The sequence below is a fragment of the Dermacentor silvarum genome, chromosome 4, assembly GCF_013339745.2.
Source record: "Dermacentor silvarum isolate Dsil-2018 chromosome 4, BIME_Dsil_1.4, whole genome shotgun sequence".
NCBI lineage: Eukaryota > Metazoa > Arthropoda > Arachnida > Ixodida > Ixodidae > Dermacentor > Dermacentor silvarum.
In genome coordinates, this window is record NC_051157.2 from 46503930 (window position 1) to 46525960 (window position 22031).

A 22031-nucleotide genomic window follows, 5' to 3' on the forward strand; every position below is an offset into this window, starting at 1 on the left:
CCCCCTTTTCTAATGATGTGTTCGACATCACGATTCGCTTGCTGGCATCCGCTCTTACGAACACTTCTGACGTCAAAAGATTCACAAAAAAAAAAAATGACAACTTACAAAAGAGAAGTTTTGTGAAAGGGGTTCCCAGGGCCCGTATTATGCTTGAATCGCTCGTAAGATAAAATTCTCGCCAATACTCATGCTGGACATACGATTAGTGACAAAAGCCGGCCAATGGGAAAGAGCACTTACAAAAGAGAAGCTTTGTGAATTCGCCCCCTGATTTTTTAAGGGTGTTCTTTAAAAGAAACTCTCAGTATTTCCAGGACATGTCCCGCACGTCATCTATTATTTTAAAGATAGAAATGACGAAGGAAAGGCCGAGAGCTTAACCGCGTTCAATCCCGCTGTTTCGTTTTAGACTGCTTGAGATAATCTCGGTGCTCATGCCTGTGAAATGCGCGCTACTCGAGTTGGGCAACAGAAAGGAGCGCGTTTGCACACAGCACTTTTTTGGGTAAATGCTACTTCGGTGTTTTTAAAAAACAATTTTTTCTGTAAGACCGAAATAAGAAAACTCATTTTCATTGCGTGGGCAACACATTGATACCGATCGCTCTTTTCGGGATTTCGTGTTTGTTCTCTGGAGAATAAAGCGTGTGCGCGATCCGCCGGGCCCAGGATGAATGTACAAAACGTAAAAACGTAAACATCCCAACCATTGCGTAAGGAATGGAAGCAAGTTATATTCGGGCTTGCGCTCCCTCCTTAAACATCTGAAATACAGGGGCGTTGGTACAAAAAGAAACGGGGGTGATATATATTTCAAGGAAAAGAAAGAAAGGAAGAAAAAAGAAATGACCCGGTTGCCATCTATGTTATTGCCTTAATTGTGAGTAAGCCACTGTTGGGAGTTTGTCAAAAGTGGCGGGCGTTCCCCTGCTCGGACATTCGGTGTAAACACGCACGCTCGCACGACGATTAAAGTCCAAAGTTGTACGCGGAAACGAGAAGAGTCCCTACATACCGAAAAATAGGTCCAAATATACAGTTCAATATACCGTTCAAGGACACCTGCTGGGTATACTAGAAACACTAATACAAGGGCTCCCGTTAGGCGCACCCTGCCCAAACCGATACTTGCGCAGAATAGTATAGCTAATATTGGCTGCTTGTGAGGAATGTGATCAAGCTTAGTGTGATTTGAGGAACACAGCAACTATTCTATTCACTACACTACACTGCAACTCCGGACGCTGCAAAAGGCGAAAATGTGCAGTCAAGCTTCTCAAGCTATCGCTTTCATCGGAGCCTGTAGGAAAACACGTATGTAGAAAGCACTAATGCGGACCTATTCTGCATTTATTGTATTTCTAAATAAACGAAAAGGTGGAGGGGGGTGTTAAGGAGTCATGTGTCAGCAGCTATAGCTAGACAATTACAGGGCGCCCGCAAAAAAAAACTTTGCTCCTTCCTTCTTAGGAGCTGTTGAAGGTCAAGGTCCATTACATTTGCCCTTTATTTGTTCCACTTTCTTTCCCTTAATATCCGCAGCGAGTTAAACTCGCATCACATTCCTGACATATCGATTGCATTTTCATTAACACAGTTCTGTTCAATATCTTCGGTGCACCAATAGAAGCGTACTTTAATTGAGTCTGGCCATCTTTTTGTTCATTTCTCTCTTCGCAAGCCTCATTCTGTTCAAACGCCCACCTGAAGCGTATCGACCGCGTTCAGCAGCGATTGTCGAGCGAAGAGCGTGCTTTTGTAAAAGTTCGCGAAGCAAGCCAACTTCAACACGCTTTTCTATCAACTTTTTTTCTTTTCGATCCTTCATGTCGATCCGATGACGTAGAATAGCTGTTTATACGATGACGCAGGCTCAAGAGTTATCGATGCCAGAAATTCTTCAGAATTCCTTCCGAACACCAAGACGGATGTTGATTCGCATTCGCAGGTGGCTGCTAACACAAACATCGCAACCACTGTGTTGGACGCGTCTTTTTCTCACATTTCTGAGAGACACTGAACTGTTCGATAGATGGTGAATACGACACTGACAATGACAGAAGCGCTCAGGCGCAGCGATTGCCGGCTTCGATCGCCAGGCTAAACCTGCCTGTAGCTACAATGCTCCACCAACACCACCAACACCGCCACCACGTAGAAGTATCCTATAGCTCCCAATTTTGTCGTGTTCGAGAAGTCGTGAGTACGTATCTCTAAAAAGGCATCAATTCATTCACACGTATGAGCAAGTATGCTCTTCGAGGGACTAATTGGGGGCAGGGGGAGGGGGGCGGGGGGAGACGCCTTTCACAAATGGATGCCAGAAATACTTCAGAATTGCTTCCGAACACCTAGACGGATGTTGATTCGCACTGGCCGGGTTCTTCATGTAGAGCGACAATCGCAGGGCCACCGAAGTCTTCCTATCGACCCCATGGCGAGCATGGGGTCGATATGACGTAAGTCCCATTGCTTCCGAAGACACCCGCGGCGCCCGATCTCTGAGGCCGTGGTAAGCCAAGCCTCGCTATATATGCTGGATCGTTTCAACGCGACTGTCGACAAGTGCTCAGACGCCCATGTTTAACATCTTCGCACGAAACATGTCACATGTATGTGATAGAAGCTGACCGCACCAGCATTTCGGTATCGGCGCTGACGAAACTGAGAGCAAATTAACCTACAAGACCCGACCGCCCGGTAGCGTTGAAAACACTTTACCGGGCGTTTTATTAACATCTCCTCGAGCATTTCCTTTCAGCCTAGGCATTGCTGCTTCTGATATATATCTTTTTTTCACCATGCCTCGACCGGTGATGTTCCGCGAGTCGATATTTATATATTCATCCCATGGAATGCCTCGGCCCGTGCTTAACCGCGCGCTGCATGAATACCGCGTGAAAGGCCACGAGCACAGCAGTCTGCAAACATGAAGAGCGAGCAACCCACGTCACAAACTCCAGCGTATACGGTACCTATTGCTGAAAGCCACCGTTGTGCAACGCTCCTTTATTGCTGCACTAGATATAGCACACTTTTTCTTTGTTCCGACTCCAATAGGCAATCCGATTACTTTCACCTCACGCATCATATAGCCTCGAACGCCCCCGGTTCGGCCGTTGTCGTCGGAATTCATTAGCAGAAGCAGATTACCTATTAGCAGAAGGCGATTGGCACGGATGAACTTAATCAGAACAGGAGGTCACCTATACATGCACCCATCACGATATAAAATGCGGTACTAGTTTTTCTGCTATTAACCATGTGGCGCCCTAAATGTACCCGTTAGGGAAGATTACATCGACGTCAATTGCGTCGCTTTCAAATTTGTTAGTGCGGCACCGCGCGTCGTCACTAAGGGAACTCTAAGAAATTAAAAAAAGAGAGAAAGAGAAAACACACGGACGTTAGCACTGCTGACCTTCACTTTTTGTGCGTTATCCTTTCTGTTCATCGTTGTTTGTTAAGCAATGAGACCGTAAGAAAATAGGCCCCCAAAGGGCTGTAAGTATACCAGTCGTCCAAAATAAACTCCAGCGACTAAGGAACGCAGAAAATAAAAAGAAAGAAAAAGCAAAAAAAAAAAACAAATAATGCAGAAAGTCAATAGAGCGGAACAATAGAGCATCGCTTAATTCACGCGTAGTCTGGTATACCATATGCATAGTCAGAGCGTGATGTATCAGACACGCGAAACAAAACACAGCGAAGAATACAGCGCGTATAAAAGAATAAGTGCAAATTCACTTAAACGCTTGCGCTTTCCCTATTTCGCGCAGATAGGTAAGGAAAGGTTAAAGCGAAACCAACTGCCCCAACTGTGAAGGTAACCAATTAACACTCAAAGCATCGTGTTCACCGAATGCGCCTTCATGTATACGATTTCATATTATTATGACACCGAAGGGGCCAGCTGAAGCTGGCGCCAACCAATTAGAGGCGCGACCATGCCAATTCCCGAGTCCGTGCGCGGTGAGTTCTTACACGTCTCCGAGGGTCATCTGCTAGCCTACAGCGCCAGCGCACGTCTCTCCGCTGGAGGACCACATCTTGTGCGATGCGCAATATGAAAGCTGGGAAGACGGCGATTTGCTGCGTGTGTTTTCCTGACGGTACGTGGGATTCCTTGCACGTCTCGCAAATCCTTATCGTTCGTTCTATCCTGGTGCAGCCGGAAAAACCGCAAGAACAGAAACCGGCCGGCGCGAATTGTGAGAGAGGGGGCGAATCCTCCGATGAACTGAGCGAAAGCCTGTCAGCCGTTGACGCCCCATAAAGCACGGTCCTAAATCCCAATTTAGCAGCGCTCCTGAATAGTGGCTTCGATGAATCACTACTGAAAAAACAAATCGCAAAAGGAAAAGAAAGACGCTGAACACTGCTAGAGGCTTCAACGATGGCAACGGCCAGGCCTTGCTTTTCATACGTAAGGTGAAATGACAGCGACGAGATTCCAAAGCACAGCAAGGGCATCGTAACAATTGCACCCTTACTAGAATTCTATATTACAGCGCGCGTCACTTCCTTGGCAAAACAAAAAGACCTGCATTATCACGTATATTAATTCATTCATCTGAGGACTAGTGTTTTCTTGGGATGCTTGCATTTTCTTGAAAGTTGCGGCACTGTACAATCCAGGATTGTATATACGTTAACTTCACCTTTGCTTTATCTGACGCATACCATAGAGTTGATAGCTGAAACTGTTATGTCTAGCGTTCAGAGGGAGGCCCGTGTTTTTCAGCATATCAAACAGCCTTCACATTCGTCATGTGTTTTAAGCGCCCTCATACTGGATAGCATGTGTGAACGTGTTGCAGGCAGTCCCAGATAGATTACAGGAATTCATCTGCATTAAATGTTCCAAGGCTAAGTAAATCTATTGTGAGCCACTGGCGATCTGCCCAGACTGCGAGACAAGTCACTGAGTGACCCTGATGTATAACTTCTTGAATTTCACACAATACGTCCCAGCGACACAATAGACAATACGGCACAATATGTCAGCCGATAGGCATACTAGAAAATTCGCACGAATAGCACCACTCTTATTTGTTCCGCATCATTTTTTTTAAATAATGAAACGTGGTCAACGTGCTAAATCACCGCAGATTCGCATTGTTCGCGCATTCTTGGCACTTTCTTGATTAAAATGAATTAATCACTTGAAATTAGACTCATTACACAGACATCAACTAAGTACGTACGCTTATTAGATTTAACCCAAACTTTCCGACGCTTTCATCAGGGTGACTTCGGTAAGCGGCGGCAGGTTTTTATTAGATAGTGTTTGCGACACTGGACGGTGGTTCCCCGGGGAGACGACCGTTTCAAGTGCTCTTCAAACAGACTGACTTCACTCAAATGTTCACTTTCGAGCGATTAATCATGCATGCAATAAAAACAGAGTAGTTTTAACGAGGTATAATTTCAAAACAAATTGTACCACGTAGTAGCGTGTGTCGGCCAGTTCGGAGAAATCTAAACCTTGTTTCCAGATATTTCCATCAGCATCACGTGTGTCTACATATCACCAACTACTAGGCGTGACGAACTGAATAAAGAACGACAGTGTTGGTGAAACGTTGCAAGGCTGAAACGGTGTTTTGCTGTGCTGCCACACATTACTCTGACTATATTGGTCACATGTGAATATACTTCTGCGTCAGGCATTGCAGCTTAATTTGATGTTATTCCTTTCTGTTACTCATCTTCAAATGCCTTCCAAAGGGCAATATTAGAAAAAAAAAAGATTGCTGTCTGGTTGCACCCACTAAACAAACAAGTACTTAATCTCGATCACGACACCCGTGCGAGGCGATCGTGATACTCGAGAAAGACAAATTTAGCTTGAAGTGCCCTTGTTGCAAAACTCCAGCCAACGTGCCACACTTGGATGCGCTAAGGGCACGGCAGGTATCATTTTACCAGCGGTGTTCCGTGACATGGTCTCTGCGATGCAGCCGTTGGAAACTTGTCGAGCTTCGTCAACAAATTATGCCGAGTTCTTGCTCTGAATGTCGAATGCGTACTCATCTTTTGTCACCGATATTAGGTCTGCGCAAAGTGAAGAGCAGTACTTCGCGCACATGGGTAAAAAAAAAAGAAAAAAAAGAAAAAGAACGGACAAGAAACTTCTTAACGCGACTGGATTTCGCCAAAAAGTATCGAACATATGTCACGGAGTTTTACCCATGCACCGCTCACACGTACGCATTAGAAGGCACATCACGCTGCGCTTTAAAATGACAAAAGGCTGCTTCATAGCATTTCTGTACTACTTCGCAAAATTTTTCAGCCATCCAAGACAACTAAAAATGTTGCAGCTCACGCACAAAACACACATTAGCTACAGTCACGGACAGATCAAACAATGACCCGACAGGAATCTATACAGCATCGAAGGTTACCAGTGGTTAAAAATAACGGGTTACCAAGGCAACTTTGCCAACATTTTCAGATTGCTACATGCGAGAGCGCAGGGAGAGAGAGAAAGAAAAAGAAAACCTTATAGAGTACTTACCTTGGAGGTAAGGTATGAGCTTGCACATGGCTCCGCCAAGCACAAAATTCCTGAGGATGCTGCCCACCAGCGTGGTGGGCATGCAGAATACTCCCAGCAACAAGTCACTGACAGCAAGGTTGAGCAAGAACACGTTGGTCACGGTCCTCATGCGCCGGCGCTGGACGAGCGTGATGATGACCAGCGAGTTTCCCACAACGGCGCACACGAATATGATGGCGTACAGCAGAATCCTGAAGGCCGTCTCGAAGCTGATGCCCGTCCAGCAGCCTGCCGCGGCGGCGGCCAGCGCTTCGGCCGCTGCCGTCTCGTTAGACAGCGCGTCGCCGCTGCTGTTGGCGGACTCCGCGCCCCGGCACATGTCGGCGGTGGCCGTCGGCTCAGATCACCTCAGCGTGGACGTCGGCACACCATAGACGTAGACGATGCGAACAAAGACTTCATCATTTCTTTTTTTCTTGAACGCACGCGGGCGCTTTCTTCCCCCCACGCACAAAGCGCGCCAAGAATAACTGTCTGAACTACCGAATGCGAAGCGACCCACCACGCTTCTCGCGCCGATCGCACGTCGGGACGCTCCAAACAGCTTCAACTACCGCGCGCTGCTACTTCGCTGGAGAAAAACGCGCGCGCGCGTCGGACGACAACACGCGAACGACGGCGCCAAGCGCGTTCGCGGAACGGCGCGCCGCACGCGCACTTGGACGCTAGCGCCACCTGGACGGACCTCGAAGCAAGCGCGCGGCAGCGCTCCGAAAAGCCGCATTCGGCAGCGCACCGCCGCAAGGCACGGACGCGCTCGCGGGCCGTCCCGCACGCGCCTCCGGCGCGCTAGAGGAGACATTCTTGGCGCCGTTCCTCCCAGCGAAGCCACCCGCCGAAGCGGCGTGAAGCCATAAAAACGCTTCCGTCAGCCGTCTCGATGGGTCGGTAGCTGCGTGCGCTGAATAAATTATCGCAAACCAACTTGGATCGGTTTCGGTCCGCCGGCTGTATCATTCGGTGGTTCTTGCTCTGGCGTGTTATCGGCGGCGCGCCAACCAAGCACGTGCACGCATGCACCTCGCTTCTTTAGTAGAACCGTGCCTCGAGAGGTAGTACACCGAGAGGTCGGGGGTCACCGAGTGGAAAACCTGGATGCCAGGAGCGGCGGCTTCCTGTTTGTTGATTGTTGCTTGATAGTTTCTGCTCAATACAACCAAGTCATGCATAACTAAAGAAGCGCAGTTTATCTGTCGGCCATAATCTCCTATTAGCATACCGGAAACAGTACAATGAGGTGGATGTGTGCTCAATAGTTGCAGCCGCGGTAAATAGTGAGAGAAACACGTGCGTGCAGTTAGAATCATACTTACGCGCCTAAAGATGAGGTATATGCAAGTTTACCTGCACATTTGTCTAGAACGCTGCCACGGTGTGCTGATTGAAGTACGCTGACTGAAGCGATGTGCTGAAGTACGTCAAGAATGGGCGCAACTGCGTTCCCCCCGGTCTTGCGCGCTCGGCTTTCCTCAGGGGTGATACGCTTGGGAAAGGAGCCTGCGTGCTCTGAAAATCCCGTCTAATCCCTCGTCAGCACAAGGTGACAGTTATGCGAAAGGAGGAGGCGGAAAAGGAGGAAGGGAAGGCAGTGAGGTACTCTCAGTTTGGACACATGCAGTTATCCATCACTTCACGCCTACAGTCGGTCACTGAGGCCAATCGATTTCAAGAAACGTAGCAATGTCCGCGTCGCTTTGAAAGCCTGTGACGCGTGGGGCCATGGTCCAAGAATCTTTGTCTGTGAAAGTTGTCTGCTGTCTAATCTGTTTAACACACTCCGAAGAACGTCGCGTTGGATATCATATAGATTACAAAAACACAACACGTGCTCAATCGTCTCTTCACAGTTGCAAGAGTCACATATCGGTGTGTCGGACATTGCAATAAGGAATGAGTAGGCGTTAGTAAAAGCAACTACCAACCAGAGGCGGCAAAGTAAAGTTGTATCGCGGCGGGAGAAGTTCGATGGAATCTGCAGCTTCAGTGTAGGATCCAGTCGGTGAAGACGACAGTTGGAGAAAATCAGGGTGTTCTATGAAGTGTCAGTGTTGGTTTGAGTAAGTAAACGAAGACCCCTCACAGCGTGTGGTCGTTGATATGGGTATAGGAATGATCAGGGTTTCTTTATGGGCTGACCGGGCATCATCAGCAAGGTCATTACCGACCATACCACAGTACCCCGGAAGCCATTGGAAGATGATGTCATGTTCTTTTATGAGGCCTTGATGATGGAGAACCCCTCTGGTCTCAAACACCAGTTGTTCATGGGTTTTGCGACGTAAAGCTTACTGCATACTCTGAAGGGCTGCATCGGAGTCACAAAAAATGACCCACGTTCGAGGTTTTGCTTGTGCGATATAATTAATAGCGGCACGCAGGACGGCAAGTTCTGTTGCCGTAGAGGTCGTTATGTGGGACACTTTGAACTTCATTGTGACTTGTAACCCCGGGATGATAACAACACCTGTGGAGCTGCTGGCTGAGACAGATTCATTAGTGTGAATGCACGTTCTTAGTTCATATGCCTCGTTCAGTAAGGACAATGTCAACTGTCGTAGAGCTACTGCGGAATGACGGGTCTTCTTAGTCATTCCAGGAATCATTAGGTGTACTTATGGCTGTTGTAGGCACCACAGGGGTAACAGTGGTCTTGCTGCTGGAGTAAATCCCGACGGAAGGCCGCCTTGATGCGTCTTAACAAGTTTAAAACTTGTGGCTTGAGGTCTTTGTGCCGGCAAAGCAGCAATGTAGGGACTGGATACGCAACACAGATGTCGAATGTGCGCTCTGAGGTTGTCAATCGTGATGTAAGTTGGAACCAACAAGTCTCTATCAATCATGATTGTTGCATGAGTCGAGGTGCACCGTGGTGGCCAAAGACATGCGAGTAGAGCCTGGCCTTGCAAACTTTCGAGGGTTCCATTATTTGTTTCGCATGTGTTCGCCAGAACCGGCAAGCTGTACCTTTAAAAGCCCGGAAACAGTGTTCTCTATAGCTGCAGCATGGACCGTACCGACGTGCCACAGGTTCTCCCCCACAGAAACTTCATGATATGTACAACCGAAATTAGCCTTCGCTTCAGGTAGATGCAGTGGGGGCTTCATGAAAGGTTCCTGTCAATAATAACACCTAGGAAGCGATGAGACGTCTGGCATGTGATAGCCTGGCCATTGAGATAAACAGCGTACGGTGTCATGGGTTTGCGCGCAAACGCAATTAACGCGCATTTTTCGATGGATATACTAAGGCCTCGTTTTCGGAGATACGAACAAGTTACGGTGGCTGCCCGCTGAATTCTTGCGCGCACTTGAAAACGAGTCACCGCGGAAGACCAAAGACAAATATCGTGAGCGTACATTGATAGGTAATCTACGTTGCACTATAGTAGCTGGGTCTAGGCGTCGATACACTTAATCAACAGCGGGCCACTAGCACGTTGCACGCAAGTTTGCTGGCAGCTGTTCCCATGGATAAACAGAGCTTCCAAAAGCAGGCCATACGTTAAAGAAAGTGCGCGCGATGTAGCGAAGCCAATGCTACATCACTGTCGGTAGGAAATGGCGTACATTAGCAATTTGCTTTCGAGAGCCTTATTATTTTTAAAAACACGATAATCTGCGATACGCGATTTCAAACCGTAGACCGGTCGGTGTTGATCGGGCACTTAGCTTTTAATAGACTGCATGTATAGCGCGTTCGTGACGCGGCTGTTTTAGTGAGCATTCAGGCGCTGCGGTGATTCCCAAACGTGCGCTGTTTTTCAAGGAACGGACAGGCACTGATATCAAACTGGAAGGCACCGATAATGAAAAATGGTTTCGTTGAGCCCGCAGAACTCGCAACTTCCACACGGTTAAAAAACCGCGACCGCGAAGGCAGCCAGACCTCGGGAACTTCGCTGGTTTTTTGTCCACGCGAATTGCAGCGCCATCCATGAGATGGATGCGAAACCAAAATCGCTTTTCCTTTTCTTGTCAACCCTCTCTCAACTTTGTCGTTTCTCTCTCGCCTTCAACTATCGGCGGCGCGGCCCGCGCTCGTCGTCGGCCGTGCTGATAAGTGATAACGGCCAAAACGGCAGCAAATTTTTTTTTCTGGCATTATGCGGTCAGTTTTGCGGTTTACGCCTTCCGCGCTAGCAGTGTGGTCCCTGTGTTACCCTACCGTTGCACGTTTGTAGGCTTTTCCCCGCAATGTCTTGCAGCTGTCGCTGTTCGTGTATGGTTCGATGGTGTACGAACACATCAAGACGAAGTGAGCCATGCGACGTGAAATTCTACCCCATCCACAAAGACAACAGGTGAGCGCTGTAAGTTTACTTCCCGGTTTTATTGCGATAGCAATTATATGGACACTTCAACCGGATTTCTGCCGTCGGCGTCGCCGTCGCCGTGAGGTTCCCTATAGATAAAATCTTCGCCGCGCGCCGTATGCCCGAGCGGAAGCGTGCGGGGACGTGCGCTATCACGGAGAGCGAACGCGCTCAATCTCCCACGCGCAAGCAAGGAAGCGGGAAGCCAGCGCCGGAGGGAGCCGGGGGGGGGCGCACTTCTACTCTGCCAACAACCGCGCTTGTCGCTCGTCCGCACCGTCTCTTATCTCCACACAGCTCCGACCTTTATGCGCCGTGCATTCGCCGCTCAGTTTCCGTTGAAGCGATAGACCGCACGTACCTTCGCCCGCTGCGGCGTATGCTTGCTGCCAGCGTTTTGACAGTCGTTGTCTGCAGTCATTCAGTGTGATCTATTCACGTTTGTTTGTGCGCGCTCACACCACGCTTGTTCATTCAGTTAGTAATAGTCGGGCCACATTTTCCAACGCACGCTACACATGCAATGCTGCCCGGATCGACAGTGCAGAGCTACAGGTGTGTCCCTTCGCACGCGCTGCCCACTGGAAGCGCTTCTCATCAACACCACCGTTTCACACGCGCCTTCTCGTGGTCATCGAGTCTCTCTTCATGTCGGTCTACTTACGCCGCAGCAGTCCTGCTTACTTAGTCAGCTCATGTTTACTACAATTCATATTGCTACCAAAGCCGCTCACCTTACTTCATATGACATTGCTGTGTTGCTATCGCATTCATTGCTTCGCCCTTAGGGCGAAACTGTGACATTTTTTTGTTTGTGATAGTAATTGTGCGCAGTCGTACATGACTGTCCGATGGTGAAGCAGTAACTAGCTGATTTGAAATTGCCACAACGATGCAGTAAATCCTTATGTCAACAAGCAGCGAGCATAAAGCTCCTTATAAATATAGTACCACTTGTGCGTATCGCAAGAAACAGGCTTGTTGGTGTGCGCTGTGCACTTATTTCTAGCTAATTGGTCGCCATCGTTTAAAAATGCGTTTCTGAGAATTAAGGTTCACATATCACAACTAGTAGTCTGCCGCGACACGAAACGAGCTCAGTTTTGTATGTTCCAACTGCGATGTTGTAATTCATGATCTTCACTGTTCTTCAGGATGGAAGCGTTTTTAACCTACGCTGGAAGAATGGACCTAATAGGTTTGCCCAGAGACAAGTTCAACAACCGCAGAATATGCTCGGCGCACTTCACGGAGGTGGATTTTATGGACCGAGCGAGAAGAAGGCCGTGAGAAGCTATTCTGCGCATTGGCCATTAGAGCAATTACAATAAATGTTTTTGCATGTGCGTACATAAAACACAATCCGCGTTTTGTTGCATTCTATAGTGAGTTGCACTATAGTGCAGCACTATATAGTGCTGTTGCTCCACGGAGAAATTTTGACACATTAGCAGACATACTGCTTTTTATGGTAAATGGTTTTATAAGCACCGCATCAATTCCGGAGACATTAAGAACAGCAACTGTTAGGTCACTGTATAAAGCACGAAAAAAGGATGATGTTTAAAATTATAGACCTATCACTATTTTGCCTATACTCTCCCAAATACTGGAAAAGTTTGTTCGATTGCATTACTTCCTTCTTAAAGAAATGTTTAGTCCTAACATCAAGATAGTTTGGATTTATTGCTGAGCGAAATACTATAGCATTGTTAGAAGAGTTTAGCGATGAATTATATTCTGCTCTGGATACGAGCCTGTATAGTTGCGCTTTGTTATTGGATTTAGCAAGAGCGTTTGAAGTGTAAATCATGACATTTTATAGGAAAAGTTGTTTCGTTTGTGTTTGAGGGGACCCTTTTATGATCTTCTCTATAATTATCTGCATGACAGGTCACAGGTAGTTTTGGATGGTAAAAAAAATGTTAGCAATATGAAATATCTTACAGCCGGTGTTCCCCGAGGGTCCGTGTTGTCACCGCTCTTATAAATTTATTTATGAACGACTTTCACATGATAACCAGAAAAGCTACGGTGTATCAATATGCAGTTGGTACGGTTCTACTCACACACTCCATATACATACATATATATACATACATACATATTTTATTCCAAGTAAAAAACAAAGTAGAATTCGTGCCCGCGTTATCAGGAAGCTGTTAACGTTATCAGGAAGCTATTAACGCTCTACAGAATGCAGTTCATAAGGCCATGCACTTGTTTGAAGAAAATTGTGTATTTATCAATGCTAAGAAAAGCAAGCTCGTGTGCTTTCGAAGTCCATTAAAACCTCAAAAATATACTTGCCAATATTTTTAGACGATGAATATTGTAGTTCATGTAAGGAAGGGAGTAACTTTTACCTGCTGCATTTCCTCCCTAGGCTGGTGCGGCCCTCCTTAGGCGACTCTATGGAAAATGAGGAGAAATTCAAATACCTGGGCACAATGTTCCACAGCCGCATGTCTTGGCAGTGTCATATTGTATTTTTATGTGGCAAACTAAGAAGTGTTGCATATCAAGTTTTAAACATAAAGGGTATGGCATAACGATCGTCGACTTTTGTCCAGAGAGCTGGAGAAATCGGACTGAAAAATTTGTAAAAAATATATTTAAAAATGTTGATTATGGTACTGCACTCCATTCCAATAATATTTTTCATGAACAGGGATTTTGCCGTTTCAGTGGATTGTTTACCAGGACAGTTATTATTCGGCATAATTGGAGCGATGAATTTAAAGAGGCATACGTTACTCCTCGATTGTTGAGAGAAAGAAAGAAAACGTTTTAAAGTACCCTATTCTGCTACTAAGCGTGGAGAATCGAGAAGGGTATAGATCCCAAAATTAGTTAATGATTTGTCGGATGAATTCCTTTCTGCAACTTCAAAAGCACAGTTCGAGAAATTAATGACGAAATCTTGAATTATTGTTATCATTCGTTATTTTAGTTATTTATGATTTTGTCTCTTTGTTTGCTATGTCATTGCCTGTTAACAGGTAATACTATCAACTAGTGTCTGAAAGTTGGTAAAAAAATGTCTTATGTAAACATGTAACCACATCGCTGTACCGACGCTGCCGGGCCTAGTCGCACACGTCCTCATAGACTTAGACAGGCCCATTTCTCTGTATTGCTTTTGGACGTCCAATAATACATTATTATTATTATTATTATTATTATTATTATTATTATTATTATTATTATTATTATTATTATTATTATTATTATTATTATTATTATTATTTGATTTGAAAACACTGACGCTTGACAGGAAAGCGATAGCGAGGAGCAGGCTGGCAACTGCCACCGGAAGGGGCACAACACCCGCCTACTCTTGAGAAAGGAGGAGACAGAAACATAGAAATATAAGATAGGATTTGAGAGTCTTATTAAAAACAACACGCGGAGGTCAAAATCAATCTAGCGTCCTCCAATAGCTTGCACGCTGAGCTCCCGGCAACACGAAGACCTTCTGCGTCGCTACCTTTCATTGCAGTAAGAGGGCTCCAAATTATTTTTGACCGCCTGCGTTCTTTGACGGTGCACAAATAATATCTGTCGCAGCAACATTACCTCTAGCAATTTACTGATTCTAACAATTACTGAGGTCTTCGCTGAGATACGCGCGATACCCAAGCATGCAAGTGAATTATATTCGCCTTCTTAGTAAGCTCTTCGCTCTATGTACCCGCTAACTTCACAACTGTTCGGTAATCATTTCCATGGCCTTAAGCTCCAAGCACGCGCGGCCAAAACTCAACAGCCTCCCAGCCCACCATCCCGATAGGTGAGACAATGCACGGCACAACAGAGTAAAATCCAATGCTGCTAATTTTGTTGAATGACCATTTCGCACAAACTTTGTGGAAGATGAAAAATACGCAATGACGAGACTGCCACAGTGGCTTCCTTGAACTGGTATAACGAGGCCCTATAAGAATTTTATTCGCAAAAGAAAAACAACAAAACAGCAAAACAAAACAAATAAGTCAAAAAGAAACCCATGCGGAAATGAAAGAATCCAGACACAGCTTTGCAGGGACACCTTTAGCAAGACGTTTTAATTTATCTTCGTTTGGACCTTATTACCGTTAAGCTAGACGCATGAACGAAATTCGAGATCCTATAGGTTAAATGTAGCCTTTCACTTATGTTTCTTATACCGGTGACGGAGAAGAAAAAAATAAGCATAAACGAGAAATAAAAAAAAGGCCAAAGCTAGCATTTCTTAGTTATGGAAAACACAGAACGCTTCAAAGGAACGTTTCACTCTCGCATAACTTCGATTCTTGGTGCCAGTCCTATCCATGCAAGCTTTTCCTGTAATTATCTTGGTGTAGAAGTTGACAGAAATTTTAAGTTTATTGAACACATATCTAAAGTAAAACATAAGATTACCTATACGGGATTAGGGTGCTTATAAAAACACGACACATACTTAACTATTAAATATTACTATCCTTATACTTTTCATTTTTCATTCACAAATTAACTACTACGTTACGTGTTAGGGAAACACATACGTAACCCATTTAAACTGATTGCAAATCCTACAGAATCAGGCTATTAAGATAATTACATTTAGCCCATTCGACCACAATTGCGCATATCTTTTAAGAACAAACCGCATTCTCTCAATCGCAAAATTAGTTAAATATAACCTCGGCACCTTTGTGTTCCAACAAATCAATTACTCACGATGCGATAGTCTGGTACCACAATCTTCTCTGATAAATACCAATATTATCCGGTTTGCAATAAATAAGAACTTCATTTTGCCCAAAATACATACTAATTATGGCAAACAAAGCGTCCATTTTTCATCCGTCACGTTCTTGAACACACTACCATTACAAATAAAAACCCTTAAAATTCATGAATTCAAGAAACAACTAAAAGAATACATTCTGCCCAATACTGATGATTAGTTTATACTCATAGCCATTCTTTCAATGTGCCTTCATTTAAAAGAAGTGCAATTAGATTCATGTTTGATGTCCTTGTCATGCACATGTATTTGAGTTTGATAATTATATTATGTAGGGCCAGTCATTTATACTGTTTTAGTGTTCGACAAAATTATACTAGTGTTTTTTATATATGCCTCTTATTTATGCACGTTTAATTCTTTCATTAACCTATTTATGCTAAAACCTGTAATTATTCCTTGTTCACGATGTGTTACAACTGCTGTAATCTGTACTTTATTATGTTTAAATTGTAAAGGAGGTCCCATTGCAGTCTCTGACTTCGGGACCTCCTTCTGTATACTAACAGCCTGTAATCTTTTTACTCACTTTCAATAAAACCGATTCTGATTCTGACAGACTTCGTTGTATTTGTTCGTGGAGAAACACTAACTGTAGACTGCGTTATTGATAAAGAAACTTGCCAATTTAGGAGCACGTTTTTTGCTGAATCATAACTTACGAATGTCATTAGTGAACACCTAATCACGTGAGACAACGGAGTGGAACTTATGGGTAGAAATAGATTTTAGTTGCCGAGTCGCACATCAGAGGTGCACTTTTCAGCCGAAATATTTGCCCAATCGCTGGCAAATGTGAGAGCCAGTGGAACTCGCCACATTTTTGCGAGGAAAATATCTATCTCCTAGGCAAGTGCTGCCTGAAGGTGAATGGTGGCAGCGTTGCATGCCATAAGCTGAAGGAGGGACCGAAGGCGCGATGTCAGGAAGAGACGCGGACGATATAAGTGAGTGTCGAGTGCTTTCTTTCTACTCGCGTTACCCCGCTCCTTCCTTGCTCTTCCTCCTTATTTCCTTTTTTTCTCCACTTACCCGGCGTATGCGCATTGTTCTGCGCAGCTCCAAGATCCCATCCGATTACACGCTGCAGTTTCCATGAAGCTTCGGCGGCACAGGTGTGTGATAATTAAACGCACGGACCGACAGAAAAGGACGCGTAGAATCTGACTTGTACTTCATAACTGCTCTCGCAGGAAGAAAGTTCGTTGCGAAAAAGTAAACGTTCAGCATAAATCGGAGAATTGGGAAAGGCCTGCGAGTTTCTAACAACCTACAGAGAAAGGAACCCAAGCGGCAGTGAAACAAAACACCGGGCCATCCCCGACGTGACTACGCTGACCTTGTTTACACGAATCTCCGCTTCACTTTTGTTCTGCCTATGTTGCCAGACTAAAACACGTGTGCCGCAGGGAAACGGATGTGCTAGCGTTTATTAAAGGAGAATGAAAAAAAAAAACGAGATAACGATAAACCACCGCTGAAACCTTTGTCATGCGGCACGTGGCACCGCTGCAGTCGCTGTGCGAGGACCGGAAGGCCAAGCTGGGTGTAAGTTATTTAAAAACCGCCACGCACTGCACTTAAGTGCGCGTGGGACATGTCCGGTTTAATTCCTCCGGACGGCAGACGCCAAGGGAATGTGTATGAGCGGGGTCACCCGTCTTCTTGCGCATTGCTTGGGCCACTCCGTCTTTCTAAATCTCCACCCTCCAGAAGCAGGTGACGCCGTAGCAATGTTCCAGACTCGTTCGGGACGAATCCGACTCGTGAGAGAAGCGCCTGCGAGTGAAGTCTCATCCATTTTGCGCCATCGTTCTCGGCGAGAGAAGAGACAAATATGGAGTGCCCACCTAACCTTGCGAGTCTAGAAGGCACATATGGAAATTAGGGCCAGGTTTCATATTCGACTGAACAAAAAGGCATATGGAAGAGCATATATCTTACTAGGCTAGACGTGAACAAAACTCTGTTTTTGACAGCAAACAAGAAATCATCATGACAGCTACAAGTTGAATTTCTTCTTCTATGAGGTTTCAAGTTACTTATAAAGTTCCACAGGAATGCGAGCCACGAAATGTTATAAAACGAAATTGTGCAGTCAGCTCCGCAAGAAGAGAAGACCTCATATCGCTGTTCGTAATGGTCCTTGGATGTTTTAGTGAATGAAATGGTCACCCGGAATTGCGTGTACTCCAAACTAGTGCGATAACCAGAAAAAGTAGTTTCGCAAAGCGCACACTTATAATACCTGTCTATATTTTTCCTTGAAAGACGTTAGAACTTACAAACGTGTGTGCTTAAACGTGCGAGGAAGCGTACTTACTGGATATATTCTTCGTCGCTTGCTACCGCCAAACTAAAATTATTAACCGCGAGCTCCTGAATTATTCTAATATATATAAAAAGCACATTATAGACCTCAAGTGAGCATGGTATCGCATGAGCATATCGGATTCAATCGGAGCATATCGGATTCAATACACGCAGAATTGCCGCGCGACTGGTCACTCGAGGCACTTTGCGTGTATTCGCGGGCTTCTTTCACGCTCGGAAAAACACATTTATGTAGCACTTACTGAGCACCAGAAAGCTGTATCGGTAGTTTTTCATGTTGCTCTACAATTTTCTCATTGACACTTTGATAATTAGGGCAGTACTTCTCGAGTTAGATAATTAATTACAATTAGCTTATCAAATCTCAGCAACGAAATCCACTGTACTGGAAACAATACGCACTAGGTTTGCTTCGCGTAACGCCATGCCTCTTAATATATATATATATATATATATATATATATATATATATATATATATATATATCATTTCTGCGTCGCGAGAGTTTCATCTGCAGTGGCTCCACACGTCAACCACGCAATTGCTTTCTCAGAGTTAGAAAGAAAGAAAGAAAGAAAACACGCACATGCATAGGTGGTGTGAAATCACAACGTACGTCCGAAGTCATTACGATAGGAGTCACCGGGTACTAAAGATAGTGCTAATGAAGAGCAAGAAGACCAAAAATAAAAGTCGCGCGAGTGTATCCACTTCAATGAAAAGAATAGTAGAGCACCCGCCGCGATGTGAGCAGTGCAGAGAAATTGATTACCCTCCTCACGGAAGCTGCATCCCATGCCAGCATGCGGCACCAGAGAGAAAGGGCTTCGCCAAAAGGTCATCCAGGAGAGCAGGGGTGAGGGCAGAGGAACAATATATCACAAATTGAGCTGCGCACCGGGTTCACACACGAGAGTGGGCGTCCTCGTCTGGACCCTCGCGTCTCGGGAGCCCATTTGCAGCGGTGAACTGATGACCGGCTCCAAGGATGGCGGGCTCGCTAGCGCAAGAGAGATTTCTCAATGGAGGCATTAAGCAAACGGTCTTTCTTAAACCTAGGCTGAGTATAAGGTGCCCCGAATGCGAAGAATTCGGAGTATGTTATTGATCTCGACTATGCACAGCCTCTTCGACTTCCCTTATCGCTTCATTCCAGCTCCTGCAAAACGATACTTGTATGTGATTCTTTCGGGTTACGGCTTGAATACGCTCAACACATCATAATGTTAACGATTCTTGGCGGCGGAGGAGCACTTTTGCGTTTTAAGCTACTCGCAACGAAGTGTAACTTATCGCCACTACATAGTGTCATTGCTTGCGGCGCCGTTTGTGGTTGTAGGTACCGCTTGTCAGTTTTAATAATTACTGCGTATGCCATCATTCTCACCTACCCCTTAAAGTAGCATGCCAGGTCAGTAGCCTGGTTAACATCTCCAGTTTCGCATTAGAGTCAGCATCTCTCAGCAATCGCCTGTTTGTCCGCGCTTTATCCAGGGAGAGAGAGAGGGAGAGAGTAAGGATGTATAGAATGTACAGAATGTACAGAACTTACCCAGACGTAGTTCAGGTTGGCTACCTTGCTCAGGAAGCAGGGTTGAAGAAATATTGTAGGAAGGAACGTGACGGCGGCCGTACGATCCGTGCCGTCGTTCCTACTCAGAAGGGCGAATGCGGCTAGCGGTGCGGCGGCTGCGACGACCAGCGTGGCTGGCTTCTAGAACGACACTGCGCGTGCCGAGCTTGCGCCTCGAGCACGCGCTGCGCATCTTTAATTTCTCCTTCTTTGACAGCCGGCGCCAAGGCACCGGCTGAGAGCGCCGAACAAAGCGCCCCGCGCTGCGGCGTCGGTGGGCTCCACAGGGCCCCCGCCCAGACGGAACGTCGAAATGGCGAGCCAGTTGAATCGTGGTTGAAAAGTGTCCGTGGCCAGTCCGAGTCGTCAACATGAAGGCATCGGGTAACCACCACCACCACTCAGGCGGGCGGCACTGGGAGCTCCGCAACGGTCTAGGGACTCGCTGAACGGACACTGTTGGGAGGGGCGCGTCCAGCCGGCGATGTAATGCTCGGAACACGCGTCTTGAGGAAGGAGGAAGGGGGAGGCCTGTAAAGCGAATGGTATGTCGACGGTACCTGCACGAGCGTTGCCGGCGACGCATCATGGACCGCACCGTTACATGGCGTGCAGGATGCGCGCACGAGCGATGGAGTGCTGGACGGGCCACGACGCATGCATTGCACGGGGATGAGGTTTACCTTGTCGGGAGGCGACAACGATCCGGCGCAGCCGGCGATGGGATGCATCGTGAGGAAGCCATGGGACGACCGGGCAAAGTGGGTTCAGGGGCCGAAGGATTGTCCGGTGATTTGGTGGGGACGTCTGAAGCGGGATACAGCGCAGCCGGCACTGCGACATCGCAAAAGCCGGGAGCAGGACGAGGCCGTGACGCGCTCAGCCACGAGGCGCGAACGTCTTTGGAGGCAGCAGAGGTGAAGACCCGGATGGGCTGGGTATGTGGAGTGACCTGTGCCAACTGCGCTGATGACTGCGCTGACCGCTGGAGATATGGCCCGTTCAATGTCGGGTGTCGCAGAAGGTCGTGACCCGTGTCCGCGGTGGCGATAGCCGGCAGGGTCGGAGGCAGTGGGATCGGCACGGTGCCGATCTCGCGCGCCGGCTCGGAGCCTGGCTCAGCGGACTGCGTGGACGGGTGGGGTGTGGTTGTCGGAGGAGCGATGGCATTGGAGACAGACCCGATGGCGTGCGGCACGGGAGCCGGCGTTGGGTCGGCGATGTCTCCACTGCCACGTGTCATCGTCGGTGGCGAGAAAGGCGACGAGGTGGCATGAGTACGATGGCATACGGGCGCCGCAGCAGACGCGCTTGGTGCTGGCCGTGAGGGTGTTGGTGGAGATGAGTCGGGTACCGTGTGGTCAACCTCTGCAAGAGGATGGTAGGCAGTGCCGAAGAAGTTGAGGACGGGCTGCCGCAGTTCGTCGTACGGGCGCGGGCCAGGCGATGGAACGCCGAGGTGGAGCTGGAGAGCAAGCAGCAGGACGTCAAGGAGTACCGCGTGCTTGAACTCCTGGATCCAGATGTGGTTAAGCTCCAAAGCCGCCTCGAACTGGGCGAACCATGCGCCGAACGGTGGCAGTGGCACGATAACGGTGGCAGTGGTGGGTCGAACTGTGGCTCCGGCCAGGTAGCCATGGCAGCGTGTCGCTCGGTGGAAGGCGCGTTCTCCCGGGTCACCACTGTAGGAAGGAACGTGACGGCGGACCGTACCAGCCGTGCCGTCGTTCCTACTCAGAAGGGCGAAAGGCGGCTAGCGAAGCAGGCGGCTGCGGAGCTGGCGGCTTCTAGAACGACACTGCGCGTGCCGAGCTTGCGCCTCGAGCACGCGCTGCGCATCTTTATTTTCCTCCTTCTTTGACAGCCGGCGCCAAGGCACCGGCTGAGAGCGCCGAACAAAGCGCCCCGCGATGCGGCGTCAGTGGGCGCTGCAATATCAACAAAGAAAGGGACGAACACCCAAACGAGGCAAACCGCGTACACTATGGAGCGGTAGCAACGGTAGCAGGGAGCGTTCTCATAGACTAGTACGTAGGTCCTTGGACCTCAGTAACTTCAGCAATGCAGATATAGTCATCTGCACGGGGTTCTACTTTAGGAGTACTGGCCTAGGACTTTCTGTTCTGAAAGCGGGTGATTGTCCAGTCTGTTCTGCGCGGCGCAAATCACTTACCGTGATGTGCGCAGCGCGGGCAGACACAGAGGAGATGTGTGAATGATCTGTTACTGCTCCATTTGTCGCATGCTTGGCTATTGGCCATTCCAGTGAGGAAGACACAGCAGTTAGTGAACGCGACGTCGAGCTACAAACGGTACAACCTGGTCTGTTCACGTCATGGTAACCCAGACGGTAGACGAAATTGTAGGTCAGGGGACAATGAACGTATGCAAGACATGGCGCAAATGATCGAATGCCACAGGGGCAACACACATTCGCGGGACACTGAATGCAGCCCAGCCGCAGCATCA

The 22031-nt window shown here is 47.3% G+C and overlaps 1 protein-coding gene across 10 annotated transcripts in view; it reads right to left on the minus strand.

Moving 5' to 3' along the window:
* LOC119449951 (cholecystokinin receptor type A) overlaps positions 1-7377 on the minus strand; it is a 208860-nt gene extending 201483 nt beyond the window's left edge. For 3 of the 10 annotated variants that reach the window (XM_049665539.1, XM_037713257.2, XM_049665541.1), the window contains exon 1: positions 6527-7373. In XM_049665539.1, the coding sequence (XP_049521496.1) occupies positions 6527-6887 (361 nt within the window). In that variant the 5' untranslated portion in view covers positions 6888-7373. Of the gene's footprint in view, positions 1-6526 lie in introns of all 10 variants that reach the window. The other 7 variants (XM_049665544.1, XM_049665543.1, XM_037713262.2 and 4 more) reach the window with 4 other exon arrangements.
* Between the last annotated feature and the right edge of the window lie 14654 nt (positions 7378-22031).